General features: G+C 37.1%; 1 protein-coding gene across 6 annotated transcripts in view; it reads right to left on the bottom strand.

Moving 5' to 3' along the window:
- LOC122844826 (protein kinase C-binding protein NELL1-like) overlaps positions 1-22,848 on the bottom strand; it is a 225,922-nt gene that overhangs the window by 183,657 nt on the left and 19,417 nt on the right. For all 6 annotated transcript variants that reach the window (XM_044140629.1, XM_044140638.1, XM_044140607.1 and 3 more), the window contains one exon: positions 8,344-8,494. In XM_044140629.1, coding sequence (XP_043996564.1) covers positions 8,344-8,494 — 151 coding nt within the window. The remainder of the gene's footprint in view (positions 1-8,343; positions 8,495-22,848) is intronic.

Here is a 22,848-nt window from a genome sequence, read left to right as displayed (position 1 = left end):
AAACGTTGTGTAGGCAGCACACCAACTACAATATATATCTCCGGCCAAAACTGATAAACTACACAGGAAGTTGCAGTTTTGGTAGACAGGAGTCCCAATAAATATTATTTTGTTCCATCTCATTGAGTTTTTCACACGTTTTTTACAGTGCATGAAAAAAAAAAATCAAAAGATATGATTAATTTTTTATTTATTTATTTACAAAACAAAAGAAATGACAAAAAAGATAAAGTATAACAAATGAAAGCATGAGAAATCAATGCATATTTAGCATTTCTGTATGATAAGTGACGTAATGCTCAAGATACATTAAACATGATTGTGCTGAATAATGTATACATTTCCAATAGGTTTTTTAAGCTTCTACCAAGATGCTAACCATGAGCATTGCAAATATTTAGGTGAATAAAATAAAGAAATAAAAAAACAGGGGCTGCTATCATCAAGATTTTTGCTGTAATGAAGGAGTGACCGGGATAAAAAACAAATCCCAGTTTGCTGGGTTAGGCTTTAATTATGTGTAACAAACCCACAAAATTAATTGTTTTTTGCTGATAAGCCATCTGTCTACATTATTAAAGGTTCTATCTTCATGTTTTTATGCTACTTTTGACATTTTTGTGTACATTTGTTTAGTTTTGCATTACTTTTCCTTAAACTGTCCCAATAGTCAAATAGACTGGACTCTGCCAGACGGTTAATTAACTAATTCTACAAATATAAGTGAAAAGTGTCTTTGTCAGAATAATTTTCCTCAAGAAAAAGTAATATTTATTCATCAGTAGCTATTTATCAACACATTCAATAAAAATCTTGTCTTCATGTATTAATGTAACAGCTCACTATAAATGATTTACTCCTACTTTATTAAGTTTCTGTTAATATCACCATGTTAAAAAGAACTGCTTTTAAAAATTATAAAGTAGTGTATCTAATATTTCCATCCTCAAGGACTGAATCCTGCTAACTGTGAGCTGCTGCAAATGCTGACTGATGTGTGAAAATTGTTAGGATTTAATGTCTGCCAATTGAAAAATTATTTTGCCAACAGTGTAATATTTAGCTCTTCCTGCACTCAAAACTTTGCAACAAAGTACGGACAAGAGAGTCCTTTCTCAGCATATTTTGTTAAAGAGAACAACCCGTATTCTCTGTTGAATCGAGTGGCAAGGAAAGAAACGGGATTCTAGAGCTACAAAAGGGGCAGGCAGATGAACAGAGCAGCTGGATGAGCAGGCTGTGCATCTTTAGAGTTGGAGTGTTAAGGTGGGAAGACCAGCAGAGAGAGACTCGGCTTTGAGTTAGTTCATCACACAGCTTCTGCCACTTGCCGACAATGAAAGCGTTCCTGGAACCAGGAAAACTGCTGTCTAGGCAGAAATCCTCTTCTTTGTTGTATTCCACCAACTGGAGCAGCAATAAACCTTTCACCATGTTGCCTAGTGCTTGGCACAAAAAGAAAAAAAAAACACTTCTGCTTTTGTAATAACTTCAGAGAAACGTCTCCATTCAAAAGACATTTTTGCTTTGAGGGTGAGGAGAGAAGAAGCGCAGAGAGGAGGAGGCTATTATCATATTGTGCAAACTCAGTTAGCAGAGGAGGTGGGTGGAAAGAAGGGTGGATTTGAATGTGCTGAGAGAAAGATGTAAGTACGTAGCTATAAGACAGAGAGGGGACGTGTGATTGGATTTGGCTGAGTTGTAGAGCTGCTCTGGCTGTCGGGCAGCTGGCTGAATGGTAGGCTCCAGTTTTAATGGAAACGAATGGGCACAGGCAGAGGACTCTAATAGGGCCTTCAGAGATGATTCAAGACTTCAGAGCAAATCTGCAGTCACAAAGCAACACAGGTCTGCTCAAAGCCAGTTGAGACTCTTCTCATCTCATGCAATTTAATTACTCTGAAGAACAGCAGCCTGTGTCACATGACAGCTAGCCTCAAAATAACTGCAGTCTGTTGCAACTTGGACAGATTTGAATCTGAATTTACTATTTTTTAACACCTGAAAAGACAAAGTTTGAAGTAGAAAGACAGATCATAAAACTGTAACATTGCAACAAGTTTATAATTATTTATCAATATTTTAACGGTCAAACTGGTGTAGGTTTAAACATGTTACAGAAGTCTCTCAGATCAATGAAACAGAAGGAAAAATGCTGCCATAACTATAAAATTTGTCTCTAATTTCAGCAGTTGTGTTACTTGCAGAAATTAATAACTTGATCCTCAAAGCACGAGGTCCCCTTACATCTTCAAGCCTCTTGTATCAAGCTGCCCAATATCAGATATTTAATCTAATTTGCTGGCATGTAAAGCTGAAAACTCAACATTTACTTGTATTTTTTATGTACTATGGATGCATATTTTGTTTGCCATTTTGTTGTTGTGTACAGGATGCTTTTAGGAATGCAACTTCTGGGCTGTGTGCAGCCAGCAGCAAAAAGCAGAACACACACACACACACACCATAAAAATGTAGCAATCAATTCAAATTACTGTCTCTCTCCTCCTCCTCTTTGTTCTCTGTCTGTGAGCACATCTGTGCTATGCAGGTATTCTGACTCTCTTGGCAGAACAACAAAATTCAAACAGAAATCCAGTTAATACCTCTGTGAACAGACTGTACAAAAGCATGGACTTCTTTATTTTTGTTCAAGAAATCAAACTAATATAAAGCAACAAGAATAAATAAGGTTACTTGTTGAGTGACAGCAGCCACTAACCTTTACTTTTACTCTTAAAAGCAATAGCTAGGTCATCAATCATTTCATTACCTAACTGCAAATTTCATCTTTAATACCATCAGTAAGCCTGTTGTAATAACCAATTAATTAATCAAATAATAAATTAAAATTAGCTCAAAAATTTCAGTTCTCATAATTAAAATTTTTTTAGGGACAATTTGTCCACGATATTTTTTATTTATAATTTTGGTTGTATGTGTTTTTAATTTCCATTTTATTTATGTTTTTGGTCATGCTTTGTCTTTTATATTTAAAATGTCTTCCATTTTATGTGTGAAGTATGCGTTAGAAAAATTTGACTTTATTGGTCTTCTAGAGAGGGAGAACTGGCATGATTATGCAATTATAATTATGTCGCTTGAAAATGTTCAACATGTTATCGTGACAGGCCTGTCAGCAAATCTTGCTTGTTGAACAATAAACATTGAAGAACTTATTGAGTTAAAAAAATATTGTGAAGCAAAACTACAATAAATGGAGCTAAAAAAAAAACCCTTCAAAACTGCAGTTTGAAAAATGAAATTTTTGATTGCAATATTAGCCAGAGGGCTGCCAAAGTGTAAGCTCACGATAAACATTGTGATTTCAGATTTGTTGTTTGTTTTTTACCTAAAAGGAAAGTCTTACTCAATTACGAGGAATGTTTGGATTTATAAGTTCCATAAAAAGTTGGAACATTTGTGTAAACATCGTTTGCACTGCAAAACATCCCTCTTAAACCAATTGAAAGGTGGTAAATAGCTTTGAAGTTAGTATGCCTGACAACTGGGTTTGCTAGAGTGTGGCTGAGTGTCTCTAATATAACATTTGCTTAGTCCGAGCGCTCCTCTGAGATACATATGTTGCATGATGCATGTCATTGTGCCTGAAGGAAGAGAGCTGTTCTGTCAAGTGGCCCCATTTAGCCTTGCCTCACTGTTGTTTGGTCAACCCACTGTGCAACAATGATGCCTGCAGGTTATGTCGCAGAGAAAGTGAAGATGGAAAGAAAGAGAGTGGACTGAAAATAAACTCTCAGGGTCACCTTAAAAGCACGAGTTGTGCTCCTCTCCAGAGTGCGCTTTGCAGAGTAATCTGTGCTTTTCATTGAAGTAAAGCAACTTAGTGTAAACAAAGACCCAAATATGTAATACTGCAAACAAACTAATATTCTTTTTCTTAAATTAATCTTTGGGCTATTTCTTTCATCTTTCTACATGTAGAGAATTGCAGCCGATTTTTAGTGGAACATCAGTTTTCAAGTGTTGTAACTTATTAACTTGATTAGAGGCTGTACTTTAACTGGGCCATTCTAACACAATGAATCTGTGAATCGGTGCTTATGATCAGTGTTCATTTCAGACCGTCTATTTAAATGCATCAAAATAAACGGACATTTAAAATACGGACAGTGGATCCAGCGGATCGGGAGTGAAAACCATTCATTTAGAAGAAGCTTTCCTTTAGTACTGCCCTGTATCCAGCTCCTACAGGCGGACCATTATCTGTGACCAGCTTTCCTCTCCCTCCTGATGCTGCCAACACCGTGTTTGAAGGTGCAAGTTCAGACGTGGGCAGTTTTAGCTTTCTGACACACAACATACATAGTCCAAAACCGTAACTTTTTTCATTTTTTGATGAAAACAAAGGTCGCCGACCTTGCTTGTAGCAAAGATTCTTTTTACTATGATTTTTTTCGTTCCACTTTTCCGTAGGGCCGGGGGGGTAAACTTTTAATGTCAGCTGTTATCAATACTGTTTTAACGAATCTGAAACACTGCCAAGTAGGGGTTGAACCAATTAGTCGACTCTAGGACGTCTCGCGAGTTTTTACATTTCATGTCGACTAGTCGCAGTCATGTGATTGCCGGTGGTGACAGCCTATGCTGATCTGACAGCACAGTATACGTCACAAGACACAAGAAAAATAAGTTAATACATTAGTTTAAATGATATGTAGATGGATGCATATTTGTGGTTTTACAGTGTTTTTAAAAGGAGATGGAGTTGCAGCTGCAGTCAACTACAAAACACGAGCCGTCTAAAACTCGCCCCCTTCCCGCTAAGGATGTCACTTAGCGGCTCGCGAGTGTCTTTGTCACAACGATCTAACTAATACATTATGATGTTATGTTGCTGATTAAATAAAGATCTGTGGTAATGACATCTAAAAGATGTGCGTTTCCTTTTGAATGTTGGTTTCCCAGCAACTTATTATTTATCATAAACTATCCCGATGTTTTGTTGTTTCACTTGTTGCTGTTCTGTGTAAATGCTGTATTTTTCCGTGAAAACGGGTAATAAAGCCTGTACGTTACTCCAAAGCTTTGCGTCTTGCGTTGCTATGACGTCACAACGACTAGTCAACTCGACATTGACTCAACTTTTATCATGCTGACGTTGACTAGAAAATATCTTAAATCGTTCAATCTGCTGAGTCAGCAGAGCTTCCTGCCGCGCATCGGGCGGAGGAGAAGCAGGTGGTTTCGTTGAATTCAGCTGTAACCAAACGGGATCCGTTCATAACAAGTTTGGCTTGTGATGTTCCAAAAGCACCATGTAGTCAGTGTGATCATTTGACTCCTATAGTAACTATCCAGAGATCATCAGCATCAGCCGGTGTTTAGAAAGAAAAAGTCAGATGTGCGTTTCCTTTTGAATGTTTGTGCAACAAACTTTTCCCCGCTGCTCACGAAGAATGATCTGTTTATTGCTCTTTTAATTCTCCATAATAGACTTAGTAAAAGCAGGAGAAGGGGAGTGTGTGTGTGTGTGTGTGTGTGTGTGTGTGTGTGTGTGTGTGGGAGGGGGCGGGCGGGGGTCAATATTTGCCGTGAAAATAGCTAATGAAGCCTCCAAGTAGTTGTGAAGGGTTTTTGCGCTTACGTCACTATGACGTCACCGCGACTAGTCGACATCGACTCGACTATTATCATGATGTAGTCGACCTTAAAAAATATGTAGTCGTTCAACCCCTACTGCCAAGCTGGTGGCACGACCTTTCCTGTTTTATTCAGAGTTTTTAATCCACGTCGTTGTTTTTATTTTAAAGCAGCTATGAGGCACAGTGGCAAACTTTAAACTACTGCTGCAAAAGCTACTGAATAAGTTGTTGCTAGGTAACCAGAAGTTACTCAACAGGTTGTTGCCAGATAACCAAAGAGTGAGTGAGTTAGTCGATGCCACACACTTTGCTTAGCTTGCCATGAGAGGTTGAGCAACTAAAGGCTTTCCTCTGCCTACATACCCCAGAATGCTGTGCGGTTCTAGTTCAGTAAAATTATTCAATATTCTGTCAAATGCATTATCTACTGGTATTGATCACATGTTTATTGCAATACAAAATTGTTATTGATTTATTCTCTAACCCTATTTTTCCAAAAAGGCCAGACAAGTAAACAGTGGTCCTGTTAGTTACAGATTTGAATCTGTAGCTATATTTGAATGTCCCAGTTTCAAAGGGGAGACTGGGCTGTAACACACCTAAGGTTTAGGATATTGTTTTGATATCACTAGTTTAAAGTTCTCTACAACTTTACCCCTGACTTGTCATCATACCATTTGCTCACTGCTGTTCTCTAGCAAACCTCTGATGCCTTCCCACAGCAGCTGGATGTGCACTCAGATTAAATTGCACAGATGGACTCTTAATGAACTTGTAAAGAGATTGGAAGACAATCTTTTAAGATAAAGAGGAATAAAAACAAATTTCTAAAGAATTTTGAACACCATTTTGTTTCCACAATACAATTAGGTAATAATAAAGGAGTATGCCATTTTTTGCAAGGTTCTGTTATTTAAGTCACATTTTAACTCTGTAATCACTTTTCCAACAATGTTTTGGTGTTTACAGATTAGTTTTACTCTAGAACTTATGAGACCCTGTCCAGTACCAAGCCTGTAATTGATAGATAGTTCTATTATCATACAAAAGTCAATTTGAAAACCTTCCTTAGTAACACAGATTTACATTTAAAGAGAATTTCATTTCTACACTTCTCTAAATGCATGCTGCTTGTGCCCTATAGGTTTGCAGCCATAGCTTTGAACACAAAAATGCCGAAATTGTAGTAATATGAAATACTTTATGCCTTCTTAGATACCATCAGTCAACTTTTGTCAGAGTCCCACAATTCTGAAGCACATTAGCTGAAAGTGCTGCTTTTTAAGGGTTTTTGTGCTACACTCTAGAAGACCAACTTCGTCCTTAAAGCTCTGTCCATCAACATACGGTCCATCTGGTCAGCCACTGTGTATGACTTTGATTTTGTCTTTATGCTCTGCAAACACAGCATACGAACTCATTCACAGGCTCGCTGAGCTGCATGTCTTACAGAACTGTAGCCTTTTACCTTCAGAGGGTGAGATGAAAATCAATGTTGCCTGCCCTTTAAAACAATTCACAGCTGTGGAGTTTCTCAGGGGGCTGGAATGAGCTCACTACTCCCACTTTTATATGTCTTACAGCATGGAGTTCTGCAGTAACAATCCGTCCACTCCCTCAATTTCTTTAAGACCCTAATTAACCAAAGACGTCTTACAGATGATTTTCACTCAAAAAAAGGTATTTTCTGAACTGGATGTTTAGGGTAGCTCATTATGAAATAGCACATTCTAGTTAGGCTTCCACACTTTCACTGAATCACGTCTAAATACAAACCATGAAATGCAACACATTGTTTGGTAGTTCACAGCTATGTTCTTTTGACTGAAAATATGAACTAGGCAACATTCAGCTCCGATTATATGTGTAGAAAAGCAACATGATTCCAGTCAATCATCAATACAGTTTGACTTAGACTAACATTTACATAAACATGCATTCCTCTTCACTTAAAGGTGACTTATTATGCTTCCTTGAACAGGTTAGGATAGGTCTACGAGATATACAAAACTATTTTTCGTACAAAACATTCTTAGATAAGATTTTAGTCTGATCAGTTCTGCCCATTCTGAGCTATTTTTAGAATGAACTGTCACTTTAAATCCAAATAAGCTGCTGCTTGCCACGCCCCGCAACTCAATCTTCACTTGCAGGTGAAAATAGTTGCAAAAAGACACGCAGTTACACAACTGTACATATTTGAAAAGCAGTAGAAGAGCCTCGTGCACAACCAACAAAAATGCAGCAAACAGTTTTTGATTGGTAAATCATCAACAATCTATGTACTTGGGGTAAAACAAACTCACCAAACGTTCTGGAAAATAGGTTGCTAGGTGACAGGTGACACGCTGCTGTGGTTGCTAAGTAACGGGCTGGGTTTTGCTGGGGTTGCTAGGTCAGGGGGCAGTGCCTGCTAATTTGTAACTTTACATTCAGGAGGTTTTTGAAACAACTCATTTTCCAAAAGACACACAAAAAAAACATTAACTTATTGGCAAATGATGTTTTGGTTTTGTTTTTTTTACGGTTGGGCTGTTTTTAAAAGCAGTAGTTTTCCGAATGGAAGATTTGTGAATTTTGTATTATACATCACCCTTAACATTTCAAAAAGCTTCAAGTGAGACAAGTGATGCACTTTGAGTTGCATTGAAAATTAACGCACTCAGTATTACATGCAAGATAATATTTTGGGAACGAGAGCAGCGGGACAATAAGTAGAGGATAATAGATGTATTACCTGTGCTCTGACTCGTGGATTGAGAATATGACTCCCGATGTGGAGGACTTCTGCTGGATGGTGGCCAAGAAGGTGAATTCACTTTTACTCCTGAACAGTTGCACCACTCTTTCTGTGATGTGTGGTGGGGCGTGAACTGCCCTCCCAACATCTACAGGAATAAAATAAAATAGAATAAAGGTTAAACTCTTTTCACAGCCAGTGCACCGTCTCGCCCCCTCTGTGCGACTGTCACCAGTATGAGAAAACTATTACTGGGCTCACATGGTAAAATACACAGTGGTATTTTTGCTCTTGCACTACTTTTCTGCAGTACAAGTTTGTCTGGCATATTGTAAAAATAAAATAAAATAAAACTGTTGGTGTGATGAATCTTCATGTGCCAATTTAGCAGCCTAAATATTTTTAAGTGGATTTGTACTTTTTTTTTTCTTTTGTACCAAATATGTATATTTTTTCCTATTTGGGCTGGAGCAATGTTCTTCTTAAAAAATAAGTTCAATCTGGTTATGCATAAACTAAGTAAACAATCAACTTCAGCAGAGTAATATGTAATATATAGACAAATATCTCCACAATATAATCAAACACAATCTGGAGAAACTGAATAACTTTACACAATACTTTATGTTTTCTATCAATAATCTCATTCAATCCATGTGTTTTTAACCACACTAAATTTGGTTAATTTAGTGTGAAACAAAGATGAACCAAATTCCTAAAACTCCCTGGAGACAAGAAAATACACAAAAACGAAACCAAACTAAAACCACATCTAGATAGAGTATCTGGGAATTCAAAGTTAGTTTGGGCTCAGATGGAAAAAAATCTTGTACAATAAACAATAAGGTACTTTATGATCTAAATTCTACAAAAATCTAAAAGCCAAGCCCTGATATCTGACTTTATACAAGTTCTAGACCAATAAGGAGGTCGAGTCGTTTGTGTGAAACAGTACTGATTAAACATGCCTCTAATGATGATACATTCAGGATCTGCTGCAAAATTATTGGTGCCAGAAGATTTAATTAACCTGTTTTCAAAACATGCAAAACATCCAACAATGACACGAAGGTCTGTCACAATAACACATTTTCCAGGGCGATAAATTATCCCAGTAATTATTATAATAAACGATAATATTTTTTGGAGACTATTTTCAAGTTAACATCAATGTTTGTCCTCTCATAGACCAACCAACTTTGATTTTGTTAAAAGAACATTAATCACTGCAGCTGGAAGATATTTTAAATATCCGAATAAAAACCACGACCAACAGAAAGCATAAAATATTATCAGAATAGAAAATATTGAGCTCATTTTAATTCATCATTTGATTAATTGATTTACTGCAACAGACATAGGGAGGACTTGTGCACATGCAGAGTGGAGGAAACACGTGCCTGAAACCCCAGAGCTGCAACTCCTGCGTTTCCTCAATGCAAGCATTACATGACAGACAGTCCAGTGGAGAGAAGCCTGTAGTTGTCTCAAGCAAAGGGCTTTTAAATCTCCCCAGGGTGACAGCAGCCTGCCTGCCCTCACACTCAGCCTCCCCACTGTCACAGCCCAGTTGATGGAGAGTCACTTCTCCCAGCCTCTGACTTTTTTCCACATGCAGTCTCTCTGACCAGAGTCAGACATTAGATCATCCACTTTAATCGACAAGGACACCAGCCCCGTTTCTACGGTGAGGATGCGGTCAGACCTCAGATTTCTTAACCTTCACCCAACTGACAAATAAAACACAGCTGTCACATATCAAGGTCAACAATCATGCATTGATTTAATTATAGTACGCATGTGCATGTGAAGTTCTTCCTCATCACAGCCTTAATCAGTTCCAGCAAACTGAGTTAAAGACTTCTATCCAATAAATGTTGGACATTAATGTAGGCAAAGTTCATTCTGTGTAAGTCAGTTCCTGAGATCAGCTGTTTAATCTAATTGATTAGCTCATCCAGCAGCAGAAGACCGCACAGAGTGTCATTTCTATCAACTAACAGGAAACTGAGGCAGAAATCCACACAGGATCAACAAAACTGGGCAAAAACCTATTGCTGTGATTTCAGCTGCAACATTCAGATGCTAGAGGCTACAGCTAGGAGTTTAATGATGTGGAAGACTTGTTCTCTCTCTTTACTATTGTTTAAACACCAGAGGTGGACAGAAATAGAGTACATTTATTTGAAAACCTAAGTACATTTTTGGAGCATCTTTACTTGAGTATTTATTTTTTGGGGAACTTCTGCCTTTCGACTCCACTACACTTCTAAGATGCTTGTAGTTATCTCCTTTTGGCTCGGCATAGCTTACTTTACTTACAGTTAACAGTGATGCTTTTAGAGGGGAGAAGAAAAAGGTGGTTTTTTTTTCTTCTTTGTTGGGCGAGGGAATGCCTTAAATAAAATAATCAAAGTAATGAAAATAGTCGTCATTCTTATTGCAGGTGGTGTAGACTTTATAATAAAGTGATTATACATGTCAATACATCATCAGGTCATTTCACCAAGTTACAAAGTTCTACAAAAGCACTCAAAAAATACAGCAATGTACTGATATTAGAAAATATAATTTGTACTTTTGACTAATTAAAATTTAAAAGAGCCCCAATCTAGTATTAGTATTGTGAAGTAGAAATATGGAATGACTTCATGCAATGCAGGTTAACGTGTTCCCAGGTGAAGATGCCTCAGCAGCCTGTTGCAGAAGGTCTACTCTTATAATTCATTTTCATTTGCTCAAAGCATTTCTCATATGTGAAAGCTTTCTCCAGAATCAGAAAATGTCTGTGCTGCTTAGTGCTAATTTCTGTAAGCATTTCTGGCACTTTTTAGACATCTGTTATAATAGACACCTCTCATGAGTAACCATGGCAACAGGGAACTTGTTTACATGTAGGTACAGATGATAGAAGCTCCCAAAGTTCATCCAGTGTCCAGAATAACACCTCATGTCTGAGGATTGGAAGTGAATATGCAAAAAATCTGATGCAAAACAGAAAAGCAGAAAAAAACCCAACTAATTTCAACTACCTGCAGAGGCAATTAGCTCTTCTTCACCTTCTTTGGTTTCTTCAGTTCCTTATTAGGACTGAAAGAAAAGGTCACACTTGGGTGCTGCAACAGCCAGTATATATTCTGGATATATAGATAGTTATATCCAGTATTTCTCTCCATGACTAACATTCATTGATGTCAAGTAATTATAGATTACAGTATTGACATTTCCAGAAAAAGATGAATAATTTTAGAAGCAAAGGAATTTTTCTCCAGGAAAAAAAAAATCCAGTTTTAATTAAAGGATAGATTTACGTCAGCAACTTTAATGCAACACGAGTTGATTTTCAAATTCTAAACTTTTTTACTAAAAATGTAATTTGCTATGATACTGTATACTGAAGCAGTTCTACTACACTTCTGAAGCATTAAACCAATTCATTTATCATTTCTGTCTGAATCCCCAACACTGCAGTGATGATGAAGAGCGATAAAATGGTGGGATTCTTGAAGCCTGTGCTGTATACATTACTTTCAGGTTCTTGTCGACATCAACAAAACCATTTACAGTGACAGGGGGAACAGGTAGAGTGGGATGGTTTGTCCCCCAGCAGTCAGGTTGAAGTTTAGCGTAGCAGGCAGCAGCCAGCTGTCGCCCCCTCTCCTTCCCCATGTTACAGCTCATCACTTTAATCAGAAGCCTGGCGCTTCCTCCCCCAGCCTGGCAAAGTCTCACACATGTCCCCTTTAAGTGGCAGCGAGGAAAAGGAGCTAGACGGAAGTCCAGAGAGCCTTCACTCACCAAAGCTGCAGTTAGGCAAGTCTCTGAGGACTTGAGTCTGATTTGATACGGAAAACTAGTGTGACCATGTTTCTACCAGATAAGCACATTACTGCATAATGCTTCAGTCTTTGCCACAGGCACAAAGCAGATTAGGGCTGAATTTTCTTCAGGAGTCCAAAGTCCAGCATCCAAGAAAATGTCTCATTCTGCCGCTCACTCAGAAAAAACAAGCACTGTATGTATTGATATTTGCAGTTAATGTCACAAAATTTAAAGATACTGAAGTTAAAGATTGTCATACATACACCGCAAAAACAAAATCTTATCAAGGCTTCGTCTAATTTCTAGTGCAAATATCTTAGACAATGTAGCTTACAATGTAAAAAGAACTAATTTATTAGTCATAGCTTAGAAACAATGTTCTACATTTTCTAAAGTTTCAGAATTTACAATGAAAATCGTGAAATAATATCTTCAGGATAAAAACAATCCCACCACATAAAAAGATCATTTGTTAGCATAGTTTAGCTGTATTCTATTGTGACATTCCAATGATTGATGCCTGTCTGTCTTATTCACAAGTGAGGACAAATAATTTGTTGTGAAAGAACCATCATCCAGTCAGTAACAAAAAAAAAAAAAAGCTTCCAAAGACACACAAGGCCTTGAAGCAGTGTGATTCAAAGACTCCTACACCGACTAAATTTCATCGGTCGATTCCCTATTTTTCTAACCATGATTGAAGCCAGTCATTTCTCCCACATTTTCAGCCCTCCAGTCATCTGCACATCCACAGTAGGCCATCCAGTCATCCATCCAGCACACTGTCCCTGAGGAGCTAGCCTGTTTTTGGCTGCTCTAGGCAGGTCTGCACTGGTGAGTAACGGAAAGAGACCGGACTGCTGAAGTAGGCTTAGACTGGAGTTGAGGATAAAGAACTAACATGTGATAAGAAAGGAAGAAGAGAAACAGACATGGCTCACAAGGACTGGAGGCAATGCTTAGAACAAACTCCACAACAAACACTTTGACTTCATTAGAGCGAAATCAGAGAAGGAGAAGAATTTTCTGCGATTAAAATTACACACAGAGCTTTAAACTTGGAAATGTAGTAGCAGAGACATGCATAGCTACAGTCAGATAAATGAACAAGGTTATTGGTGTGAGAGGGGGAAAAAAACACTTCAAAATGTAAAGAAATGCTAAATACTAATTCAAACTGGCAGTGCAGCTGAGAGGGAACAGTGTTTGTACAAACAAAGAGGGAGAATACACTTTGATGCACATGAAGGATGCTGGAAGTGCATGTCAAGCAACCTCCAAACAGTTGTGCTCTCAGCAAGCATCTCCTAACTTAACTTGGCTTGCATTTGAAGAGCTGCTGAAAAATTCATAAAACCAAATCAATAAAACATTGATACTTTTTCAAACCTCTCCTTCCCCTTTGTGAGAAGACAACCTGACAGCAAACATTTTAAACCCCTTATTTTCCATCCTGTTGGTTACTGGTGTGATGTCATGTGTCACGCATCTAATGAAGCTGGCCACAGATGGCAGTCTGAGTGTGTAGCTTCTGACAGAGGTAATAACCCTTTGTCACAAACCATCAGACTGAGTGCACTTTGATTACTGTAAATAACGATGAAACTCAGAGAAATAAAGACCATCCATAGGAGGGCGAGTCGCCGCCTGTCACTTAAAGGACCATAACGTAGAGCACTGACAGATTTCTACATGGCAAGTATTTGATGTTGGTCAAAGTGATGAAGATTTCCTTCAGGGGCCTCCAACATTTGCATGTGATATTTCTAATGCACTCCACACATAAGCACAGCAAGGACCCAATCCCAATGGTAACCTGTTTGCAGAGAGGTCTGTTGCTGCATGGGTTAGAAGACAGAGGGAAGAGGATTTTTATCTATTTCAGGGCATTTCAGTTTTATCAGGGCATCAATTGCTGTTTTATTTTTGGGCCATATCAAAAATCTGAATGTTCTTAAAAGTTGTGCCAGAATCTATTGACAAAATCTATCAAACTGATAAAATATCAATAGCTGTTTTGTTTCAGCATTCAATAAGTGTTTCTTGAAATGAAACGATACCAAACATCTTTTCACACTGATCAGTCCAGCAAGGATTTTCTGATTGTTTTTGTCACCAACACCTAACATTTGGAAGCAAATGTTAGGTGATGACAATCAATATGCAAATTTGCAAGTGATGTCACAATCTGAATTTTTCAACTTTATCTTAGCCAAAATATGATTAATGAATTAACTCTCCCTATGCTAGCTGTTGAAGTATGAACATAAGTTAATTCATTTTAACTTGTTGGACTGAATTTAGAAGTATATATCTCAATTATATATAAAGCCAGGAAAGGTTCTGGATCCTCTTCTGTAATTGTGCCAAATTGTCATTTTATTCATTGTACATGATTTTACCTGCAGTGTGTGGATGAAAAATTTCAGCCTTACTACTGATCTGGTTATGCAATGATGAAATAAGAAGTATTTTAAAATGTCCAGATCCCTATGCTGTGTGTTTCATACTGAACAGAAACACAGCTCACCTAATTGTTTTAGTTGAGCAGCTCTGTCTTCTTTGGAGTATCTGAATCTTGCCTCTGTCTTTCATCTTCCTAGAATAGCTTTTTTTTTTTTTTTTTGCTTCATGTCAGCTTTTTACTCATTTATGGTTTTGTAATGAAACAGCTCTTGGATTAAAGCACTGCAAAAGAAGAAGTAATCGCAAATCCACATAGCTTGGCTCTTCATATTTTGCAGCCTGTGAGCAAGCTGTTTAATGTCACACCCATATGCAATATGTCAGGCATTATTGCAGGTATTAGCCATGTGCCTCTGGGCCGTGACAGATATTTTCTGGGTGAGAGGCGAGATGCCCTTGGGTGACCACTGGTTGTATTATCTCTTTGTATGCGTATGTGTGTGTTTTCGCTGTGTGTCCCATCGCGATCGTATCTCTCAAATCTGCTCAGCATGCTTCCCACATGCACCACTTGTTTGCTCCACTCCTATTGTCTTTTTTACGCTCTCTTCCTGATTTAAAAGCAAGAAGAAAACACAGTAGAGGTAAAACATTCGCTCTTAGTCTTGTTGCAGTTTGTAAATTCATGTAAAAATTATGGCTATTAACGCTAACGTATATGATTAAAAAACTAGACTTTTAGATCAAACTAGCCATTTTGAACTTAAAAGCCAAAGTAGGTTTACATGCACAAATTACACTGATCGCTCTGCAGGATTAGGATGAGAGCGTCGCTTCAATGTAAAACCTCCACAGGAACTGAATGGAGATGGATGTTCTTGAATTATTTTTTAAAACAATATGACTTCCTGAAAGTAAAAACCTGGAAGACTGTGAATTTTCAATACTCAGAAAACTGATTAGTTAATTAGTTTCAGAAATTGTGGAGTACTCATGGCCTTAGGTCAACATTTAGCTACTTTTATAAACTGTGGAGTATTTATTACTTTAGACCAACATTTAGCTTTATACTTTTAATTTCAGAGCAAGACCTAGAAAACCTCTTGTTAGTATAGAAATCTAGAACAACAAACTTAAAAAGTACCATCTACTCGACAACCGTGAACAAGAATCAAACATAGAGAACAAGAATTCAGAGAAACCACTACTAGTTGCACTGCTTACTCTTATTAAACATGGGGAAACAATATGTAATTTTATACTTTTACCTTCTTGTCTTTTGCTTTTTTTCTTGTATTTTTTATCATTTATGTAAAGCACTTTGAACTGCCTTGTTGCTGGAAATGTGCTATACAAATAAAATTACGTCACTCAAACAGGTTTGAGACAGTGAAACATTTTCTCAAATATTTTTTGAGAATATGCAAACAGTGGCGGTTTGATATGGGTGATATGGGCAGATGCCCAGGGCAGCAGCAGAAAGTTGTGGGCCAAGAACTAGAAAATAAAATACATCTTGTCAGTCAGTTGTCCCCTGAACAAATTTGCTACTCCTTGTATGCATGTGTAATGTAGCAAGTTTCCCTTAGATATAGCTGAGTACATGCTTTCTGATTTTTGAAATCAACATAATTTGTAAAACTGCAAAGGAAGTCGCCCAAAGACTCATTCTTCTAGATTTCTCCATAGCACAGCTAATTGAGATAAAAAGCAAAGTAAGCAGATGGCTAGATGAAGAGCTGGTTGGTGAGACTGTTGATTCTGTTCAACGCTCACATACAGTGTTTGGCTGTTTGTCAGGAGGAGCAGTATGAACACAGTGAGGAGGTAATTAAGCTTGGCTGAGTTGCATTACGTGAGGTTTTATGTACAAGGTCCCTTGTATTTATACAGACGTTCCAGCTATACAGGTGTAAACTCCTCCAGAGATAGCCTCAGTCCCAGCAGAGGGTCTACCGCAGGCCTGGCAGATACTGATACAGCTGCTCAAAGCTCTTAGCACTCAAACATATTACCTCACATCTCATTTCCACCCATCTCTCCTATGTGGGTTGGTGTTTAGCAGAAATATGAGAGTGTGTCTGAATTCTGCATGCATCTGTACAATATGTGCACCAATAGCCAGCTGTGATGTTAAAGCCTTCCCACAGCAGAGATGGATTGTGTAGCACTACAGAGGGGTGGAGCAGATTGAATCTCAGCCTTGAGAGTTTTTAGCAAAACACACACACACAGACATATAAATGTTTTGAAAAAGAGAGATGAGACCCACAGGCGCTGGATGTAAACAGCATGAAAATGTAACTCTTAGGCTTATATTAGAACTGAGATTGGTAACTTGATATAAATAACCCTTCATGGTTTCTGAAATTCTCTTCATGACTCGGGTGGAGGGGAAAAAACAGTTACCAGGAAGATTCAAGATTTTATCACCAGTGCCAATCACAGCCTCCGAGATGAGATCAGAGGTAGATGGATGTCACTTCCCAGACTTTGGAACTGCAAACTGGTGCAAGCGAGTGGCTGAAAGTCATTTTTCAAGCTCAAGTAAAAATGCTTGTAATATTAAATGCATGCATGTCTGCTTTACAAAATAGCAAAATGGTTCCTTCCAAAGTTAGCATGTTCATTAGAAAAGTTGTTAATTTCAGACAGATAAAAAAAAGCATTTAAAGCTGCAGTCATCAGTCATTTATGATGCAATCCATGTTATTTGTAATTTTTTAAATTCCTTCCAAATGTAGGCATCATTGACTTGTCTGTTAGATCTGCATATAGTCAAAGCTGTTTCTTTGTGCGACAGACATAAAATGTCACTGTTTGGTTTGTGGAGCAGGACTTTAAATGTTTTTTGCCGTTGTTTCACAAAAACTGGAAATGTTCAGTGTTTGGTCCTGTGGGGAATCAAACCAACAATGCATTTTCAATTGATAGAATCACATTTTACATTGTAATCCAGTTTGATTAACAATGTAAACACAAGTAACTGACATTAAATAAGAAGATATTTAATCGGAGTACAAAAAAGAATAAAAAAAAAACAGGATCTTTCCTTTAAGTTGACAACAGGGAAAAAAAGAGAATAATTTTTTTAAAACATATTTAAAGAATCTTCTTTAAAATAAACCAATTTAAATACTCAGGTCTATTTTTGATTTTACTTTCTTCTATAGACAAAAAAGAAAAAAGAAACATCCACGCATTCTCTCCATATCTTAAAGCCATTCAAGCAGTTAGGCCACTATCTAAAAACATAACAGTCCTGTTGGAGAACAAACAGAAAAATACTTCACCAAAAAAAACAAAGAGGCACAGCAGAACAAACACACACATTCCTGTTCTCTCTTATCTGAGCAAATGGGACATCAATTCATACAGAGGCAAAGCAGAAAGGAGGCAACTCATCAAATATGGACTGCTAGTGTAAACTAGCTGCGGTGTGCGGAGCAATATCTCTATGTGCGCTCCGAAAACCTGTCAGCAGCAGATTATTCACGCGGGACGCCATTTGGAGGCGAAGCCACAGAGTTCAGTGACTCTAGCTGCGCTCCGGTTGATTATGAAGTGAGAAACAATGAATTATTACAACAAATGGTGCTCCAGATGTTGCCTCTGTCTTCATGACAAACAATGTGCCTTGTCGAGCGTAGACGAGTGAGCGTAACGCGAGGCTGAAAAATTTCTCTGGCTCTTCTCTGCTGCCAGGTGAAGTCGGGTGCAGCTTCTCTGCTCCGAAGAAATGCTAATTATGACATTATCTTGGCTCACTCATCTAATATTTTTGATTAAAGAAAGTAACCATAGATTGCTTTTGGACCGTGCCTTTGGAAAAATCTCTTAAAGTTTTATTTATTGTCTTTAAAAGGTAAAAAGGTGGATAAATGTCACCACCATCAGCACATGAGGACTTCCAGAAAATCTGTATTTATACAAATTACACACAGATGGACTCCATTTATCAATTTATAAACATAAATTGTGAGAAATAATTGCATTAACTGTGCTTTTTAATTTTTTTGCAAACGTATTTGATAAACATTTTCCTTCAACCTCACATCTATGTGCTTGGGAGTGGAAGAGAAGAACTGAAAAGACCATCCATAGGAGGTCTGTTAAAGTGGGCGATTCAGTGCAAAACACTAAATCACATTTAAAACTTGAGATTAGCGCTTCCTCTTTGTCAGAGGAAGATTGAAGGTGTTGCTTTATATTGGAATAGATTATCTCCAACTTTAGGATTTTAAAGCCTTTATACGCCCTACACATGTTCAATGTAAATTTTTATTCAACTACTGGCAATAGTTACAGCAATAATAGAATATTTCTTATTATAGAATGTTTTAATTTAATCTAAAAGAGCCTTAAAAAACAATCGAGGTTTCATATCTTTCCACATAGTTAAATAATTAAGTCTGTTTCCATGTGAGGGTTAATTCCTCTAATAAATGCATGATTGAATGAGCTGTTAAAATTATAAGAGCATACATTTATTCCTTAGAAAAAACCTTCATCAATCCATTGCTTTTCTTTCCAGAATATAGAAATATTACTGATAGGCTTTGAATTATGTCAAAAAAGTTAGAAACACAAAAGTTGATGTTCTTCTTTGGTGTTCAAGCTACTGACTGAGATTTAAAAAAAAAATTAAAAAACTGCTTAATTTTTAGATTTTTGTAAAAAGGAATTTTTAAAACAGCATTCATGCCCAAGAATAAAATACATGGTGAATGTTTCATCTTATTTTTACTAAACTGAATCAAATTATTTTCTGAGTCATTAAAAAAAATAATATACGGATATAGTTGCATGGCAGATTTATTCTTGCTGAGGAACTGAATAACACGCTAAGAGTATGTGGCAGCTGAATACACCGCCTCTGTTTCTTTTTAAACCATTTCTCAATTTCAGCTCTTGTGCCTTCAAGACATGAATGTAACCCATGAAAAGCCCAAAGACAAGAAGAGGAGGAGATTTTCTTACTGTTTTTAGGTACGTCTCTTCATCCTTTGACCCAGTCTAAAGAAAATGACAGCTTGAAGCAAAAAGCAGCCGCTGCACACATTTATTTCTGTTTCTTAATTTTTAGTCTTTGCGTCTTTGATCTTACACTGCCAGCGTTTGTTGTGTGATCTTTCTGGTCACTGAGGTTTGAAATGGGGTGACAGGTAAAATATGCACTTCAAGTCCTAAATAACAAAATCCAAAATGTTTTAAACCAGCACTCCATGTATTATACACTCACAAGTCCATTAGATACAATTCGGAAATAAAATCCTCTTAGAAAGTCAAACTGAACTCTTATTTCTGTTTGGGGGTTTCTCTTTTGTAAAGGGTTGACACCAAGCTGTTAGCTGGACACGTTAGTGCTCACTTGTAATGAACAACTATACCAACTCTAATGTTTATCCTTTGGATAACAGGATTTGATTTTTTTTTTTAGCTGCAAGGATATCCAAATCCAGTCGGATCCGTTAGAGCCAACTATAGACATGACAAAGCAGCGGATCTGCTGAAAAATATGCACACGTTTGAAAATGTAACCCCATAGCTAAGATTACAATAGTGGAGAAAACGGCCATGCTTTGGCCAGAACTGGATACTATAAAAACTACAGAAAAACTGTATTTCATCACTAAAACAAAACTTTTTTTATTGCTTACAAAAACTGAAAACTTATACAATCAAATTGCAACTTGATTTGTTCTGCCATAAAGGTCAACGGTATTCAATGATCAAAGCCATTTTTTATTATTAACTAAGAACAAATGATAAGGTTATTATTCCATAATCCTTAATCTGGTGCTTTGGAAAAGAGGAAGATCTTTAAATTAAAATGTTTATTAAACAAAAGGTAAATCCTGCTAAACTTATTTTCATACATTGTTGTTGCTTTCTTGAAGATTTAAACCATAAAACATTTGTAAAGAGTTTCTTTCAAAAGGGTGATCAAATGCTGATTTATTTTTAATGGAATGCTTGAACAATTTAAAAAGGATACCTCAATAGGATGTCCACACAACAAACAAAGCTGCTGCACTACAAACTAGTTTACTTTCCTTGTTTCAAAATGTTTTCATAAGGTTTAAACCATGCAGAACATTTTACTGTTCAAACCTGACCTCTACTTTTGACTACTGAAGAGAAAGTTTATTTTCTCCCAAAGCCCCTCAGGCCTTCATCTGCACTTTAAAAACATAAAATCAGGATGACTAGCCTGGTGGGTTGTTGACATGGCGACAGTGACACCCTCTGCATTTGTTGCATGCTTCAGCTCATGTTTAAAGGCTGTCAATGACATCTTTTGTTTTAAGTTGCCATGGCTCTATCTGGTGAGCTAGGAAGTCATTTGCAACAATGGTTGTGTCAGGGTTGTCTTGGCAACCAGGTATTTGGACTTTGGTGGAAAATTCATGAAATGCTACAACCACGTCCACATGGAGGTAACCGGTTCTGCAAAGTTCAACAACCTTATGTAGAAGCATTGTGTTAGTTAGGAAACAGTAGAGATTTATGACTTTAAACACCACTCCTGAGTAAGAATCCTCTGTTCAATTATTTAAACAATCTTCAGGACATGGAATGTATATTTATAACATAAAGCACCAAGACTTTAATCCCTGATTGTCAGCAGCTATTCAGTACAAAGTATATTCTATGTTTACAAGATAAACTAGTGAAGTATATTCAGTGAAAGCAACTTTATTTTATAAATTGCATTTAATGTAAGGTCATATACATTTTGAAACATGACAATGATTCTACAAGCTGATAAACATTTCTCAGCTTTGCAACCTTCAGTGCTAAAGAAGTAACAACCAAGCAACTGTAAACCAAAAGGTCCCGCTGGGTGCCATCACCTAAACTGTGATCCCTTTTGAAAGTAACAAAATTCATCTGCTCTTGTTCATCACATATGTCATGATGCTATAAAATGTCATAAGCTCTAATTAATCAGAACAGTAAAATTCCAGTTCAAATCTGCAACAGCCTGCAAAGCCATCAAAGTGTATGTGAATCCAATTATAGCATCCCTGTGATACCATCAAAACAAAGACAATGGCTGCAGGCAAGACAAAGCGCAGCTAATTATATTAAGCCTGTGATGGAGATTGGAAGCTGCTGTAAGACTGAGTCTGTGCGCCCTAGCAGGAGTTTGGGACAGGAACGAACAGCGTTTAATTGCATCATGCTGAGGTTCCTGCACCAGTCATGGATTTTAAAAGCAGAACTTTTAAGATTGTAGATGACATTTCTCTGGGTCTGATAATGAGCAATGCTTAACAGGAAACTTGTATTGCTTTATTAAAAATAAAAATAACAAAAAAAAAAAAAAAAGACATTGCATCTAAATTTATTTCAGTCAGACATTTTTAAAAGTAAAATTTCAAGGAGCACAAACAGCACAGCTGGTGGTTATGCAGATCCTAAAAATACAAAAGATGAATCATTAAAGGAAAAAAGGATCAGGTCTCCTCCTGTGCAGTGAGGTTTGTCAGGAGAATCAATGTGTGGCATTATTTAGACAGTAAATCGTTCATCATGTATCGGTCAGTATGCAAAGATAAAACTACGAAATCAGTCAGAAGTTAAATACATACTTTAAAAACAAATCCTTACTAACAGATGTTGAAGTTCCAGATTAATACATCCTGAAGTAGGTCGAAAAATACTTATTTTCTCAAAACACAACCAGAATTTAAAAAGTGATGCCTTTCTGTTATTTGTATTCATTTTGCTGTCGCCTCACAGCATGAGGGCCATGCTATGTGAAATTTGCATGAGCTCCCAGTGCACACAATAAATTTATCAAGGTACTCTGGTTTCCTCCAGATCTAAAAATATACAAGATATCTTAAGTTATTGGCCTTAGTTAAATAGTGTTTTTTTTTTCTTATGATGCATTTGGAAACTGTACAGGTAGTTTAAAGGCCTTCCAATCAAGTCTTAATGAATTCTGGTTCCTCTCACATTTCATCATGTTTGCAGTAATACAAAAGGAAAAAAGAAAGAAAAAAAAATCCAACTCTATTGTGCCGTTTTCTGAAAGCTAATAAAATATGCTACATGTACTCTGAAACAGGCTTCAAGCAAGTTCAACAAAATAAATAGTATGTGGTAATTTCTTCCCCAACAGAAACAACTCATGTTTAAATCTGCTCCAGTCAGAGCAGAAAGTCGTTTATCGCTGTAATGCAAAACTTTTCACTGACCTCACATTCCTGCCCAGATCAGAGTCTGGACAATGATCTGTCTATTATCGTTTCCCCTCTTCTG

Source organism: Gambusia affinis, linkage group LG02, assembly GCF_019740435.1.
Source record: "Gambusia affinis linkage group LG02, SWU_Gaff_1.0, whole genome shotgun sequence".
NCBI lineage: Eukaryota > Metazoa > Chordata > Actinopteri > Cyprinodontiformes > Poeciliidae > Gambusia > Gambusia affinis.
Note: the sequence above shows the minus strand (reverse complement) of the source record. Positions and strands in the feature narration are given on the sequence as shown.